Source organism: Neophocaena asiaeorientalis, unplaced genomic scaffold (genome assembly GCF_003031525.2).
Source record: "Neophocaena asiaeorientalis asiaeorientalis breed wild unplaced genomic scaffold, Neophocaena_asiaeorientalis_V1.1 scaffold62, whole genome shotgun sequence".
NCBI lineage: Eukaryota > Metazoa > Chordata > Mammalia > Artiodactyla > Phocoenidae > Neophocaena > Neophocaena asiaeorientalis.
Window position 1 is genome coordinate 2,019,193 of NW_020175191.1, and position 17,492 is coordinate 2,036,684.

General features: G+C 38.7%; 1 protein-coding gene across 3 annotated transcripts in view; it reads left to right on the forward strand.

The window, feature by feature from the left end:
• The window catches only part of MAGI3 (membrane associated guanylate kinase, WW and PDZ domain containing 3), a 259,858-nt gene extending 245,968 nt beyond the window's left edge, over nucleotides 1–13,890 (forward strand). For all 3 annotated transcript variants that reach the window (XM_024764789.1, XM_024764790.1, XM_024764791.1), the window contains 5 exons: nucleotides 2,472–2,574; nucleotides 3,340–3,466; nucleotides 4,395–4,538; nucleotides 11,066–11,204; nucleotides 12,725–13,890. In XM_024764789.1, coding sequence (XP_024620557.1) covers nucleotides 2,472–2,574; nucleotides 3,340–3,466; nucleotides 4,395–4,538; nucleotides 11,066–11,204; nucleotides 12,725–13,821 — 1,610 coding nt within the window. In that variant the 3' untranslated portion in view covers nucleotides 13,822–13,890. The remainder of the gene's footprint in view (nucleotides 1–2,471; nucleotides 2,575–3,339; nucleotides 3,467–4,394; nucleotides 4,539–11,065; nucleotides 11,205–12,724) is intronic.
• The last annotated feature ends 3,602 nt before the right edge of the window (nucleotides 13,891–17,492 follow it).

Sequence of the window (17,492 nt, forward strand, 5' to 3'; positions counted from 1 at the left end):
TCCCCTTTAAACATGAATCTCCGTACCACAACGTTCATTGCAGTACTGTTTACAATAGCCAGGACATGGAAGCAACCTAAATGTCAGAAAAAAGAATCTCCAAGCTCTTTATTCTGTTCTGCTAGTTTATCTATTATTATCTATACATACCTATTGTATATATACATATAATTTTAATATATATAAATATAATTTTTGAGTGTGTGTATATATATATTCACACAAACACACACACGTTTTTTTTAGTCTGTAACTTTGTGGTATATTCTAGTATCTGTGTGTTAAGGCACATCTTTCTCCAAGCCCCCACCAAATCAACTAGGTATTCATGAAATTTCTCCATGTAAAATTTTAGAGCCAATTATTAAGCCACTCTAAAAAATCCAGCTGCAATTTTTATTGGGATATATTGAATATATATTAACTTCGGGAAAATTTATACCTTTAAATATTAAGTCACCCCACCTAAGAGTATGGGCTATCTCTTCAATTATTCAGGTCATCTTTTCAATAGAATTTTAGAAAGTTCTTTCATGAGATTCTTATTTATTCTTGGTAAAGATGATTCCCAATATATTATAATGTTTGTTGCTAAAGTTTAACTGTGGGATTTTGTGTTTATCCTCTGATAATACACTTTCTCTTAAGTAGTTACATACAGAAACTCCAGCAAAAGTTTAATTCTCATTGAGGGAAAGATATACTTAACCCATTGCTTTACAAGAATCTTCAGATAAAATTCAGAGAGGCTGCTGCGGCAGCCTAGACAGATACCACTACTCTCCTTCCGCCACTGTTTATACCCTGGCCTGTGTTTTCAGAGTACTCTCAGTTACTTTCAGTTACAAGAAGTGCTTAAATAAGAATAAATTATTTATCTATGTTTTTAGTCCCAAGAACTTTGAAGAGAAACAACTTAATCCAAGCGATAAAATAATGATGTATTTAGTGACCCTGAAGTCCCAGCTCTCTCAATAGAAATTGCTTCCTAAACATTCATATTCCTTGTTTTTCACATCAGTCTTTCTGTGTTTTCATTATATTTGAGATTCAGATTTTATCAGTTTCTACATGTTCTAACCTAAAAATGTCCTCTTACCTGGAACATTTTTGCTAAGTTAGGTAAATATTTCAGACTGTACACCTTAAGAGAAATATAGCCCCAAATAAGAAATATAGCCCCAATCATTTTGATGATTATGATAACCATAATGATCATTTTAATAGAAACATTAATATAGTGATTATGATATGCCAGGCACTGTTCTAAGCATGTTTATCTATACAGTAACCCCACGAGGTAGCTGAAACCCCATCAGTCTTGCTCCAGAGTTCATGGTCTTAATCATTAATCTATGCTCTCTCTTTGATATTTTAAAATATCCTATGTTTTAAAATTTGGGCGGGATAAAACATTAGAAAGTTTCAGCTTTTTTTTTTTTTTTTGGCTGTGTTGGGTCTTCGTTGCTGCGTGCAGGCTTTCTCTAGTTGCAGCGTGCGGGCTTCTCATTGCGGTGGCTTCTCATTGCGGAACACGGGCTCTAGGCATGCAGGCTTCAGTAGTTGTGGCACGTGGGCTCAGTAGCTGTGGCGCACAGTCTTAGTTGTTCCGTGGCATGTGGGATCTTCCCGGACCAGGGATCGAACCCGTGTCCCCTGCATTGGCAGGCGGATTCTTAACCACTGTGCCACCAGGGAAGTCCGAAAGTTTCAGCTTTAAAAATAAATATGAGTCTGACAACCTCCAGAGTGTCTTTTAACTGTCATCTCCCATGAATTGGCATCTAGTTCTAGATGCAAGCAGTTACTTTGCTTAGTTATGAAATCCGCCTTCAAGGAACAACAGGAGTTCCGGAGCTGTTGAGGATGATACGAGGCAAATGTTCCTTTTTTCACTTACATCTGTGCTCTTAGAAAATAGAATCAGTAAAATCTTTATAAACATTTGTCAGTACTCAGGATGATTTTATAAGTTTCTCTTTGATACTAGAGTCAGGTGAAATAACTACTGCTACATTAAAGATGCAGGTTAAAGATACGTGTGTAATTTCCAGACTGGCCTCTGTGCTCCAGCATTCCTAAGACCTGTCTTTGTCATCTAGAGTGGTTTACCAGTTAATGGGCAGTACACTCTGGAAACCCATAAATAGATTACAAGGTAGTTCCCAGAGCTCAGTCCTCTAGATAATAGTATGGAGTGTGTTCACATCTGATTTTCATGTTGTGTGGACGACCAAAACAAAGGTGAAAGAGGGAAAGCATGTGCAGTAAGAATGATTCCTGTTCTCTTCAAACATAAACATCGATCAGAAGCCACAGGGAAAAAGACGTTAGTTCCAGTTGCAGGCAGCTGATAGCAGTGCTGCTTGTGTAAAGTCACTACCGTCGGGAAAGTGACAACCACGTGTTACTGTCTCACTTTCACATTTTTATGTACAAATTCTTATTTCTCTTGTTTCGCCTTTGAACAGAGCATCTTGGTCCACCATCAGGAACAAACTCCGCCAGGCAAAGCCCAGCCCTGCAGCACAGGCCCGTGGGACAGTCACAGGCCAACCACATACCTGGGGACAGGTGGGGCTGCTCTTCTCAGGTTTTGGTTTTTAACTCTGCTCATCTCCCCACTTTTCATCACCCACCCACCCCCACTCACCTCCACACAGTTATGCAGAAGCCAGCCGGTTAGGTCAAGATGAGATGTCTACTCCCTCCGGTCCCTTTGTCCCTTCCTCCCCATCTTCCCAGCCCCAGCCCAGGGTGCAGCGTAACAGGTGGGGATTAGAAAGAAGTGACAGTAGCACCTACTCTGCTGCTCTAGGTCCTCACGGTTTTGGTAGGGAAGCCCCAGACCCACATCGATTACCATCTTCTTAGACTACCCGAGCAGTATCTGTGCATATTTCTTTCCTCTTTCGTTGAAAATATAAGTCGTGAAATAAAAACTAAATTTCCAGAAATTCAGCGTTTTCATAGGCATTGGTACTGCAAGAGAGCCATTTTTCACTGTAACAAGGTCAGCTTATCTGCCCTCCGGTTCAGTGACTCGAGTGCAGTTTTCCTTGATGTAAACTGTGCTGAGACACCCTTGAAACAAAACAACAAAAACAAAACGAAAAAACAGCATGGGGGTGTTGACAGACTTGAAGCCATGCTGGAGTTAATAGCTAGTTTTTGCCTGGCATCTCTCTGCTTCTAGATACAGCCTGTCTTAATAGCAGTTTGTCAGAGGGAGAATGGCAAAATTCAGCTTTTAAAGGAAAAGAAATTGATCTGCTTTTACTTTTAGGCTGTGTTTCATATTCTCAGTTCAGAGAGTGACTTGATTTCTCTTTCCTGTAGAAGTGTCACAGAAGGTGAAATTGGAAAAGACGTCCTCACTTCCTACAGACACTCGTGGTCTGACCACAAGCACCTCGCACAGCCTGACACTGCAGTGATTTCAGTCATAGGCAGTCGGCACAATCAGGTAACAGAGATTCCCCCCAGATGCAGACTGTTCTTTTCAGTTGCTGAATCACTGACACTGATGAATTTTAACTGCAAATCAGTTCAGATAAATTTGTTCCCAAAACTGATCGTTCTTAAGGACCTACTCTGTGTTTGGCATTCTCTTAGTGTCCACGAGACAACGTAAAGAGTGAAAAAGAAGTTTATCCTCTATTGGAGAAATTTTAACCCTTAGTTGAGTACCCAGAAATAGCAGTGTTTTAGTTAATCAAAGAAAGATTTGGGGTGGGTTTTTTTTTTCAGGAAAATTAGTCAAAATCTGCTTACAGGAAGCACGGTTCAAAATTCTGTTCTCTGTTCTGTTGCATATTGACCAACTAGTAGAGAAGACATGTAATCTTCAAATTAATTTAGGCTGCATTTATAGAAATTAAGTAGCCCTTCGACCAAAACGTACATTCCTTCCTTATGATATAGAAATGCATATTGATATCACATGATAGCACTTACATGTGGAATCCCCAAAAAATGATACAAATGAACTTATTTACAAAACAAAAATAGACCCACAGATATAGAAGACACTAAGGTTACGAAAGGGGATGGGGGATAAATTCGGAGTTTGAGATAACATATACACCCTACTAGATATAAAATAGGTAATCAACAGGGACCTACTGTAGAGCGCAGAACTATACTCAATGTCTTGTAATCAACTATAATGGAAAAGAATCTGGAAAAGAATAGATACATATACATGTGTAATTGAATCACTTTGTGCACTTGAAACTAACACAACATCGTAAATTAACTGTACTTCAGTTTTCTTTTAAAAGTGTGTATTGAGAGTATAAATCATTTCTTCTGGCCATAAAAGGAGTCTTTCTTCAAACTTTAAATAAAGCAGTCCATGTAAACTTGTTTTTCTTACACTTCTCTCTCTCTAGAGCCTTGGTTGTTACCCAGTGGAGCTGGAGCGAGGCCCCCGGGGCTTTGGATTCAGCCTCAGGGGTGGGAAGGAATACAACATGGGGCTGTTCATCCTGCGTCTGGCTGAGGATGGTCCTGCCATCAAAGACGGCAGAATCCACGTGAGTTGGCTTCTGTCTGCAACCTTTGGTTCTGGCTCCGGACTGGAAACTTCTGAAAATAGTTAATTAAAGGGAATGCAGAAACCTCCTGAATCTATGAAGCGAGATTTTGCATTACTAAAACCTGAAAGGCAGATGCTTGTCATGAGCTCGTTTCCTCTTTGCAGGGTGCTATACTGTACTGCAGTTAGGCTGCTTGCGCTGGCTTGACTTTGGTCAGTAAGAAAAAATCAGTTTTACTTACGAAGTCAACATTCAAGGGCAAATGGATTAATAAATAAAATATACTTTCATCTTATTAAAAGTCTTGGGAAAGCCAGGATGAAACAGAATCATCGACTTCTTCCAAGAAACAATAATCCCAGGATTTTTTTTTTCCTTCTTAGCTACTTCTAGAGGGAGCCAGAGGTCGAAAAGCATGACTCTCCCAACCTGTATTATCATTTGCAGGACTAGAAATCACATCGGCAATGTTCCTGCATAGGGGTTCTCAGCTCTGAAACACTATAGCTTTGTACATGGTGTTGAGGCCAGATGGTTTATGGATCTGCAAAAGATATTTTCCTTCCTTCTCTAGATGTTACTTAGAGGATTCTTATATTGAAGACATTTGCTGGGCTCAGTTTTTTTTTTAAATAGTTAATTTACTGGTATTCAATTATATGCTAAAAATTTTATATGCTAAAAATTATAAAATCCCTTACTATTCAAGAGAACTTTGGACTTCCTCCCTCTGCTACCAGTAGGCATCAGGGAAAGAGAAATTTTTCTTTTTCTTTTTCTCCTTTTTATTTTTCTCTTTTGCTTTTAACTAAGTAAACTAATTAGAAAGGCAAATGACCCTGGCACATTATTAGATGGTAAATTCTAACAATGATTAGAAAAGTCTTCTAGGTGATCGCAGTTCTGAATTATGCACTTGACTACTCCACTCCCATTACTCATTTCATAAACATTTACTAAGTGTTTGCTTTACCCAAGGATTTATACATGATCCTGAATGAGCTGGGAGAAAGAGTGACCCCCCCAAACAAGATACCATCCTTTCTCTAAAGGACTAGACTTTTGTACAAGTTCAAAGTAGGTGAATACGAGTAGAGAAGATTTCATAGAAGAGGTGGCATTGGACAGTCAATAGGATTTCAACAGGGAGAGATTAAGAAAACATTCCAGGCTGAAGAAATGAGCAAAGGGGTAAAACGAAGGAAGTACACGTCATATATAGGGAACTGCAAGTGGTCAAGTTTACCTAGAGTCTATTTAGAAAATCCATAGGAAGGTAGAAGAAAATGAGAATATGAAAGAAGGATGAATCACCAGTGTGTAGGTCCAAGGCAGTGGAAAGTCACAGAAGGCTTTTGCGCCACGAGTTCCCCCTGAGAGCAATACACTGATAAAATCAGTCTCTTGGTGTGTAGGATGGATGAGGGGATAGGGCTAGCTATAGTTTAGGCATCCAGTCATGGTGGTGGGAGTGTAACTTGGATGGTAGTACTTTGGGTGGACGGTAAGTGATACGTGTGGGATCAACCGTTAATGAAGAAAAGACCAGTTTAGATGACTGACAAGTGTTAAATGAGTGAAGGATGAAGGGAAAAAAAGAGTAAAGGATGGCTTAGAGGCTTCACCCTGCCTGTACTATGAAAAAAAAAAAAATGTGAGGGAGGCCAGTGGGAGAAAGGATTTGGCAAAGACTGATGATGTACTAAGTTGTAGTCATGTTGAAGGACCAGCTGGTTGAGCAGGTGTAAATATTTAGCAGGCAGTTAGGACAAGAGGTAAAGTCCCAGATTGCGACATTACCCAGATGGAAGTGATAACTGATGCCTTTGCTGTGGATGAGTTCACTGAAGGAGGAGATTTAGAGAGTTGTGGGCCAGGGGCAGGACTCTGGATAAGGCCTGTCATTAGTGGACCATAGAAAGTAGAGAAAATGGGGAGGGTGAGAACACAGAGCAGCAGAAGCAGAGCTGGAGGGTGTTGATGGCAAGGAGAGGGGCTGATGGCCAAAGTCCATTAGCGTGCTGAAGCTGAGCTGTTTGCTCTCGCCCCAGTACACTTTCTTGTAGGGACAGTTTAATAAAGTGGGGAGAACATGGGTTTGGAAATCAGACAGGACAAGGATCGAACTCTGGTTCTGCCACCTTGTAGCTGTGCATCGTTGGGTAACTACTCTAAACCTGCACAGAACGCAGAGCTATAATACATGTAAAATACATGGCCCAAGTAAACTTCTTAAAAGTTTAGTAAGAGCAGTTTGAGGCACTGTTTATGGGGATGGCATACTTATTTCTGGTTTTCTTGGTCCTTTTTCTCCTCTACCCCTCGCCTTTAAAAAAAAAAAAATCTCTAAGTCATTTAAACTTGGAGTTTTAAAAAAATCTCCCATTGTATATATTATATCACAAAACTCCAGTTAAACCAAAAACTAGGATATAATTGAAATGTTGGTTTCAAATATAACCCTCAGATACACTAATCTCACCAAATAAAAGGCAAAGAGGCCTTAAAGGATTCTATTTCTAAAACATGTTATTCGTTTTTTTTTTTGTTTTTTTTTTTTTTTTTTTTTTTTTTTTTTGCTGTACACGGGCCTCTCACTGCTGTGGCCTCTCCCATTGCGGAGCACAGGCTCCGGACGCACAGGCTCAGCGGCCATGGCTCACGGGCCCAGCCGCTCCGCGGCATGTGGGATCTTCCCAGACCGGGGCACGAACCCGTGTCCCCTGCATCGGCAGGCGGACTCTCAACCACTGCGCCACCAGGGAAGCCCTAAAACATGTTATTCTTAATAATGAACAGAAACTTTAGAATTATGTGATTAAATCAGCTTTAATATAAAAAAGAAACTCTGAAATTTGAAAGCAAAAGCAAATAAGCTATTACTGCTATGCCCAGGTTTGGTCTAAACTCTAATAAAATAAATCAGCTTTTCAGAGAATAATTTTTCTGGCTACTAAATTATCAAAATCTTGACTTGGTGTAGGGATCATGGGAGCTTTGCTATAAATGACAACTTACTCAGGTGGCCACTGTCCCAAAAGATGAACATTTTATCTCCAGCTGACGCTTGTGCATGGAGCCAGCCACCTGAGCATCCATCCTGTCTGCCTTCCCCCCTTGCCTCTCTCCTCTTCTCCCGAGTCTTTTCTGTTAAGCTGACACTGTACTTTTTGTCCTGTACCTATTATTCCAGTATCTTCAGCACCTGAGGTAGTGCCTTGAATATTGATAGTAGATGCTCCATAGATATTTGTTGAAAGAATAGAATGCATGGTTAATATTTCTAGATAATGAGAGAATTTTTTTTTAATATTTAAGATTAACTCCCAGAACTTATTACTGGGTAGACAGGACTTGGGCTATAGGAAGGAATAAGCAAACAGTGTAATCGTATAATTCACTAAAACAAGAAAATGTTAACTTTTAAGATAGATGGAAAGGTGTTGAGAGGATCTGTACATTTAGTGAGTCTTCATCTGGTCCTTAAATCCTGATTTAAAGAGGAAGGAAAAAGGTTCTGGGCTAAGGGAATGAGAAATCAGCTGAATGGAAGAAGTCCGTATTAGGTAATAGTGTCAGACTGAAATATTTGACAAAGAACAGAATCAGATTTAGAAACTATTAAGAGTCTGTTGTCTTCCAGACCACATGTTTTCACTTGTATTAGTTTTAGTCTCACAAAAACTCTGTGAGGTAGGTGGCATTATCCCCACTTGCAGATTAAAACCGAGGCTCAGGGAGACTGAGTCACAGCCATAGAGGGACCCAGGTCCATTGTCTCTCAGCCTGGTCTGTGTGCTTTCACATCAGGCCATGATTATGTCATTTGGACTCAATTCCTTTGGGAGGCATAAAGGGTCTTAAGAGGTTGTAAGATAATGTAAACAATGTGTTAGAAATATTGTTTAGTCATTTTAATACATTTTAGTGGATGTTGTTTTAAAAACTGCAAGACTGACTTTAAAAAGTGACTTTTTTAAAGGAACACAATTTTTCTCTATCGTTCTTCCTACTTTCCCCCTTTTGGTTCTCCTGTTCTCATTTTTTTCTTCCCCTTTCATTTCTTTCTTCTCTCCTCTCTCCTCTGTTCCCCACAATTCTATTTTGCAATAATACAAAAACCTGACCTTGAATTTTTATTCTTATCAAAAAATATATTCCCCATTTTTTGTATTTTTATCACACTTAAATTTTTTAAAGTAACACACTTTTTTTTTTTAAAAGAATGTTTACATTTTCCTCTCAAAGGTGTGATTTTTTTATCTTAAGCTTTGTGTAGTCCAGTTTAGAACTTTTTCCCCTTTTGAGGGCCTCTCTACCGTAAATCTTAAAACCATGGCTTTCTTCTCCTTCACCCTAATTTAGTTTTTAAGTTAAACAAAAGTGACACCTGGTGGCAGATCTGTTCAATTACAAGTTTTTTTGCAGTTTACTTATTGTGCTGAAATGCAGGTTTGGACAGAGAATTTAAGCCAAAGACTACAATTGAAATGAATTATAACCTCAAGCACGTTTTTACAAGATGTACCCAAAGCATGCTCCAAGTAGTATCTATTTTAATATTACTTTCTCTAATTACCAGAGGGTTTTATATCTGGTGCTAATTTGTCATCTGTGTTTCCTCATGAAAATGATTTTTCTATAATCACTTATTAAAGAAAATCTGGGTACCGACCTTTGTTTCACTTATATACCTATTCTGATTATAAGGGTTTTTTAATGAATTGTGTTTATTACTTTTTCTCCATCCTATTATGTTTGTTATCATCTTACTTTGGTTTCTATTTTAGATTTTTTTTCCACTTTATTTGTTAAATCCATCTATTTTGTGATATCCTCCATTTCTTCACTCATTTTTTTCCCATAAATATGCAGTAAAACTTGTTCTATTTTCTTAGTTTACTTGAAAAAGTTTTGCATTGTATAGAACGGGGTGCAGTCTATAGTTAAATCTTCATCCTGCTACGCTTTTTTTTTTTTTTTGGCTGCTTGGGTCTTTGTTGCTGCACGTGGGCTTTCACTAGTTGCGGTGAGCAGGGGCTACTCTTCGTTGCGGCGCATGGGTTTCTCATCTCAGTGGCTTCCCTTGTTGCGGAGCACGGGCTCTAGGTGCGCGGGCTTCATTAGTTGTGGCTTGTGGGCTCTAGAGCACAGGCTCAGCAGTTGTGGCGCACAGGCTTAGTTGCTCTGCGGCACGTGGGATCTTCCCAGACCAGGGATCGAACCCGTGTCCCCTTCACTGGCAGGCAGATTCTTAACCACTGTGCCACCAGCTTTAAATCTTTTTTTGGAAAACCAGAAAATAGATCATTTGAAAATTAACATTTATTTGTGCTTGGTGTATAATCCTGTTTTTAGCTCATTAATTCCTCCCAACAACCCCAGGAGGTAGGTAGGTACTAATGTTATCCCCACTTAACAGAGAGGAAAATGAGACCACTCTGCTAGGACGAGGTCGAGCCAGGAGTGAACCACAGACATTATGACTCCAAAGCCCAGCTTCCAAGCCACTGTGCTCTGCTGCAGCTGTGGATACAGAGCAATCCTACTCTCCTCTGTTAAATAATTACTGCGTCCTCTTCTGTTATTTCTGCATTGTTTTAGTAAGCTCTGCAAATATTGCTTTTTGTAATTTCAGTAATTGTCCATTGTTCAGTTTTTCTGTTTTGAAGCCAATACCCTTTAGTTGTTTGTCACCTTGAAATGTTGTTTAAAATCTGGATATATTTTTAAATCACTACCATCATTCTCTTTAACCAGGTCCTTTGCAGAAGTTATACTTCACTCATTCACGTTTCCTTTTTCTTTTCAAATAACTACAGACAACATTTCTAGTAAATAGCAATGGTACTGAGGCATTTTATTCTGATCCCTAGCTTTTGTTTGTTTTCTAGGGAAATCACTACACACTAAAGTCATTTAGTGTAAGCCAGCTGTTGGTTTTACATAAGTATTCATAGTAGTATGAATTTCTCCAAGCTGAGTTTTCTTAGAGTTTTAGTCTATAAATATTTCATTTAGGTAATGCCTCATATATGTACAGGGCGTAGCAGCAACACAAAGGAAGGAGTAGGCAGTTCTCCCTGGAGGCCAGGATAGGCTTCAAAGATGAGGAGCCACCTGCCTAGGATTTAGGATACTCAGCTCGAGTCGGAAAGTACCCTTCACAGGCGGATTAATCAGAGGTAGCTCTGTGGTATCATGTGGGTCATAGAGCCTTCACCCTCTCCCACCACTTAACGTTTGGTTGAAAACTTAGAATTTGATTCTTGACTTCAAGATGCCCAGATGCTGCTTACTAGTTATATCAACTTTTGTAGCGTAAGTAAAACTGGACATCTTCTCTTCCTATTGCTACCACCTGTCCACGCCTCGTCAACTCTAGCGTAACAGCACTGTGCACAAAAGTTAAATATTTTACAAAGAGAGTCATTCAGCAGAGTTGGGTGGCTCTAGGGATGACAAAACAGAACCGAAGGAGGATGTGTAGTTTCATGCTGTTTCTGTGAATGTTCCCTGTCTAGGTTGGGGACCAGATTGTTGAAATCAATGGGGAACCTACACAAGGCATCACACATACTCGAGCAATTGAGCTCATTCAGGCCGGTGGAAATAAAGTTCTTCTTCTTTTGAGGCCAGGAACTGGCTTGATACCTGACCATGGTAAGTTAAGTAGCTCACCTGTAGCTGAAAAGCTGAGAATGTGTTAGGGAGGGGGCAGCAGAAGGAAAAGGAATATCAGTTTGGAGGGGACAGATATTTTACTAGCTAATTCAGAGGTAACCACCAGAACCATCTAAAGTTAGTTACCATAAATAATAATATTACAAAATAAGTGATTCATACAGAACTTTTGTTAGACTAGAATATATGTGTTAAGCTAGTTTCAGCAGAAAACACAGTTGCTTTTGCAGAGAAAAGTGCCTATAAAAAACGAGAACATTAGAGGCAAACGATTCTAATGTCATGAAAAGCATTTGAAATCTCTTCAAATGTTATTTTTTTTCCTTATAGTAAGATGAGTTTCTCTCTTAATGAGCAGCATAAGAACTTTAGGCTTTTCTGGTCATTTGTCAAAAACAAGTTACTTTAGCTCTACCTGGAGACAAGGAGTTGCACTTGGGACCATTTCCGTAGTCCTGTACTGATCTTAAATTTCCTTGGTTTCATTGTATGCTTTTGAAATATCACAGTATTTGAAAATCACTGTTTATCAACTGAGTGCACTAGTCTAGAAGTACAATACCACACCACTTAGTCCTTGTCCGTTCCAGTTTCCTCCCTTCCCCCCATAGAGCTTTTGAGGGATAAGTATAGACATGACCTCCTACAGTCCCCTTCCAGCCTATAATCCTCTGACTGTATTACCTTCCACCATCTGCTTGTAAACCATACGTCCCCGGTGACATCTTTGCTAACTGCGCTGTGATGTTTTTTTACACAGTCCTAGGCTTTTTCTCTTCCTTCTTCAGGTTTGGCTCCTTCCGGTCTGTGCTCCTACGTGAAACCTGAGCAACATTAAGGCTTTCAGGGCTTTTCTTGGTCTTTCCTTAAAAAGATTTGGTAAATTTGCATGTCTTGTAAATCACTTCCTTCTTTTTTTTTCTTTTTAATTAAAAATGATGCTATTAAGTACATCTACTTCTATCTTCTGCACTTTTCAGTTTCCTTTTGACATTAAATTTGACAGCTTAAAGCAAGAAAATTATTTACAAATGCCCATGAACTCCATTCTGATTACCACCGTTTGGTCTCCTTTATTAGTGATTTTGGCAAATCCTGAAGCTATATCCATCAATAATAGCTAAATTAGTAAGCTGCTTGGACCAGGTAATTTGGTCCAATTTTATTATTTATTTCTTTTAAGATGTGTATTGGGCTTTTGCTAAAGAATTTACACATCATATATTATCGTACCTATTGTACAAAAGTAACTGGAAAAATGAATACTATTATTTTGTATATATAAAACAACCTACCCTTCAGGTACAAGTATAGCTGTCTGTATACGTCTGCATTTATAGAGAGATCTAAACATACATGAACTTTATTTATAAAATACTCAGGCTGTTTGTTTAAGCAGTCAGTAAAATCCAAATGGCTATCAAAAAATTCAAAACTTAATTGTTCCTATTTATAATTCTGAAATTTCATAATTTTCTACTCAAATCGCTTTTTTTTAGGTGATTGGAATATTAATAACCCTTCATCTTCCAATGTGATTTATGATGAACAGTCACCATTTCACCCATCTTCACATTCTGCTCTCATATTTGAAGAGTCTCGTGTGCCAGTAACTGAAGAATCTTTGATGAGAGTTCAGATATGTGAAAAGGCGGAAGAATTAAAGGACATTGCGCCTGAAAAGAAAAGCGCTTTAAATGAAAATCCGTCTGATATAAAACATCAGTCTCTTCTCCATAAAAATGTGAATAAAAGGGATCCACCCAACAGTCATGGGCACAGTGATAAGAAAAATCTCTTGAAAGTAGAAAATGGTGTCACACCAAGAGGCAGATCTGCTAGTCCCAAAAAGTCAGCCAGTCGATATTCAGAGGAACATTTAGAAAAGATTCCCAGTCCCCTAAAAAATGACCCCAAAAGAAGACCCAGAGATCGATCACTCAGCCCCAGGAAAGGAGAGAATAAAAGTAGTCAGATCAGCACCAGGGCAGCTTCTGGACAAGACCACTGCAGAAAAAGCAGAGGACAGTCTTCAAGCCCAAAGAAGCAGCAAAAAACTGAAGGAAGCAAAGACCAATCAAATGTGAACCAAAGAGTAGGGGGCTATGCTAGCAACAATGCTGAGCAGATGTCAGATGGGAAAGAAAGATCAGGTGTTATCAGGAAAGATACAAATCAGAGTCAGCCTGGAAAAAACAGAACCAGGTCTCCAGAGAAAAAAAGCAAGAGAATGGATGAAAAGTCTCTTCCATCCAAAAAGACAAATAACACTACTAGTAGAGCTATATCGGAAAATGAAAAAGGAAAGAAAGCAACCTTAGTAGAAACAAGTTCTAGTAAAGATAAAATAGGAGAAAATGTCAAAATATCAGAAAAGAAGCCAAAGCAGGAACCTGAAGAAAGAATGGTTTTAAACAAAATAGAAGATCACAAAAGAAAAGAACTAGAGGCAGCTGAGAAAAACAAAGAGAGCGGAGGGTTCAAACCTGAAAGCGGTTCTCCAGCTAAGAAAACACCAATAACTCCAGGGCCTTGGAAGGTGCCAAGTGCAAGTAGAGCCACAGGCACTACTGGTGTGGCCGAGAAGCGACTGTGACCTTTAGTATAAAACAAAAAAACAAGTTGTAATCTTTTCCTACTAAAAAGCAGTGTTCCCCTCCCCCCCAAAATCATTTTTTTCAGGAATTCTGAAACACACATCAGAAGTACATTTTAATTTGAGTATCAGGTTACCTAGGCTGCATGAAGGGCCTGCAGGATTGCTAAGAACCCACTGTCCCCCTGGCTGGCTGCCCACCTTGCGCTCAGGAAGGAGCCGCACCCACGGGCTCATCAGACACGCCCGGCTCAGGCCGCCCAGCTCTGTCTTCATGAGTGTCTGAACAAATGACATGTTGATATTCACAACGTGGTCACAGCTCACTTTATATTTGTGCCAAGTTATCTACTGTATCATGTCTATTTTATCCTTCTCACGCAGATATTTCCACAGTAATGAAAAAACTAGGTTTGGCTTGGAAGTTGATATTCTCAATAGCATGTTGCATGTTTACAGAGAGAAATATTTGAGCCCTTGCAGAAGAAGAGATTGTTAACTCATCATTAAAGATGGCAGTTGCCTCTCCTAACAAACAGCTTACTGATGATGTCCCCGTTTAAAAATAAAACTCCCAAACATCACTACTGGAAAGAAAAAAAAATGTAGTCAAATACTGACTTTCTTATGGCTGTTTATTTTAATTCGGCCGGATAAGGTATTTCAAATAACTGTTAAAGATGTTATTTACAAATGAACATTCAAATGAGAAAGCACTTCAGTTGATTAAGAGTTCACCTCCTGCTGTGTTATCCAACTCTAATGTGTTATAGCATCTCAGATCACCCTTTTATTTCATTTATTTTATTATGAAACCACAAAGAAGCATGTGGAAATAATATTGCTTATTGCTATCTGAAGAAAAACTACCAAATTTCTCTTTCTGGATATCTTGGTTGAACCAACTACTAAGTCATTAGTCATTAATACATAATACATATTTGAAGAGGGACTTAATCATGAAACCAGTTTCACGGTCCGTTGCCAGATGAGGTACCAACTCATCTGGCAGCCGCTGTACAAGTTCGAGTGTTGAGAAGCAGAACCTGTGTGAGACTGGCTCACAAGCAAGTGAGGACAAACGTGCTGGTAGACAGTCCTTGCTAGATCTTAATTTTAATATCTAGCTACATTAACCTATTTGCAAAGAAGAAAGGGAGAGTAAACATCTGCTTAGCTTGTACAGATTTTCAGAATTCTTTTCTAAAGTCTAATTAGAGATGTTTGTTGGAAGGTAGAGACAGTTTTTAGCTCCATAAAATAGATCCGGGTTTCTCAGCCCCCGGAAGCAGCATTCAGTAGCATCTATAAATAAAGGAACATTCTCAGAATAAAACCATTTTCTGGAGTATTTGAACACACTTGTTCTGTCGCCCTGGGTTCATCTTGTTATTGTGAAACACATCATGTCCAGGTCCTTCCCTCTCAGAGTCTGACTGTGAAATTCTTTAATATAACAACTAAATCTTCCCCTGTAGATAAGACATGCTTCCCAGAGTGAGATTTCTGAAATCCCCTTTCCATCCAGAACTATATTTACCCACCTATTGTAACTACTTGAATAGAGAAGAATTAGAAGGCTTGATAAATGCTAAGAATTTAGTATCACAGAAATGATTTATTTTCCCTATAGTCCACAATTAGTGATAAAAATCCAATTTTTGTTAACTGCGACATAACTTTGATGTCATCTGTTGTCAGTCTGATGTGGCTCTTTCCTTTCTAAGTAACCTGTCACTGTACTGATTCTGTACTGACTTAGCAATGTGGCCTTGGAATGCTAAGCAAAATATGGATGTACTGGTTGTAAATGTTTATATATTGTACAGTACCTTTATATATACACTTGAGGTTCTGATTAGAGAAAGAGACCTGTAAATCGCTCGTTATTTTTTATATAGATATTAAAAAAAAAAAGAAAAACAAGAATCAGTTCATGGCCTGCATTTCTTTTACCGTCAGCTTTATGTAATGTTGCTTTTTCTATTTGTGGAGCTAATTCTCATCATGGTCTGAGTCCTCAAACAGATTTTTATCCCTACAAGTAACAAATATTCAAAGTCCTACAATCAGAAAGACTCTTACAATGATGACTTTACCTGTATAGCTATACTTATCTATATGTAAAGCTCAAAATTAGTTTGAGTTGAATATCATTATACCTACTTAATACCTTTCACTGTAAGGAAAATAGCTTTGCATAAATAATTTGCTCCCCCCCCCCCCCAAATCCTTTCTTACACTGTCAGGGAAAGAAAAGGACTTGTCTTATTGGAAATTGTCATCAGACATTTCTAATGGACATAGCTGTGTAAGTCCAGTTACCACAAGGTCACAAACTCTATTTCATCAGACCGTGGCATTTCACATTATTTTTAAATCATTTTATTTACTCTAGGTTGTACTTGTAGAGTGAAGTATTTTGACTTGATTTCACTGAAATTCTTGGAATGAATAATGCCTAAAACCTAGCTCAAGACCATGGTTAACTGAATACTGTTGAGGAGAAAAATTAATTCCCGCCTGCCATTACTGAACTCACACCGAAAATAAACTCCAAACCCCGAGCCCTACCATGGAGATGTGTGTTGTAGCAAAGCCTGCAGAGTGGCAGCAAAATCATTTTGTCGCTGTTTCAGTGGACATATTTTCTTATTGGTCGTAACAGCAAAAAAGTGCTGGGATGCTATCACGTTGTCTCCCTAGGAGATTAGTGAGTAAGAGCCTGTAATATTGTCTTCTAACCCCCATACATTAAATTTCTGGGGCCCAGTAGCTTTTGCACAGAGTCAACTCCTATTTCAGAAGTCTTGGACACAGAAAAGCATGTGGCTTTTTATTTCTACCTGAGCATACCTTGGTTATTTCCTTTTTTAATAGTCAGATATTCTCATGTAGAAAAAGTCAAATGCTTTTCAAGGTGAACTAATGAAGAGCTTCATGTTTAATGTGTCCAACATTCAAAAAGAATTGGGTTTTAAGAAAGCAAGAACTACTCAAATTAGTTAAACGGTGTGACAGTCTTAACTACCGACCTCCACAGAGACGTGTTTAAGCTTGAGCTTAGTCCAGAGTGAGCTCCAGGAACTAAGGAACTCTGGTGTAAACAGACTTCAGTCCCGAAACGCGATGATTCAGTCTGGCGTGAAGAATATATCAGAGCAACTTCTTACATCATCCTGGCATGCTCCAGCGCTAAGAACTACTTGTGCTTTTTAAACAATAACAGATTTGTTTATTTAGGCAGCTCTTTACTGCTTATGCTATTAAGGTTTATCAGCAATACAATGACTGGTTTAAAGCACGCCATAATTATGACATGAACTCTATAATCTTTGCTTCAGTTGACTGAATTAGTTTAAGATATCCACTAACTTGGATCTGTTTTCAAAGTTTCTATGCAAGTAGAGCCTTAAGTGTAAGAAGCGAGTATGAAGGCTTATTGAGAGTAGAATTTAGTAGAGTTCTGCCAAAGAACTCTGAACCTTTCTCACGTACACATTAAAATACAAAAACATAGCCAAGTGCTTTAATTTAGCCCGAACCTGTATTTTTCCAAAGAACCCTGGGGGTATTTGTCTATTTTACAATGTTTGCATTAAAGTCAAGCAGAACTATTAGCAAATTTTTATAGCAAATCAAGAGGCTTATTTTGTCCTTAATAAACAACT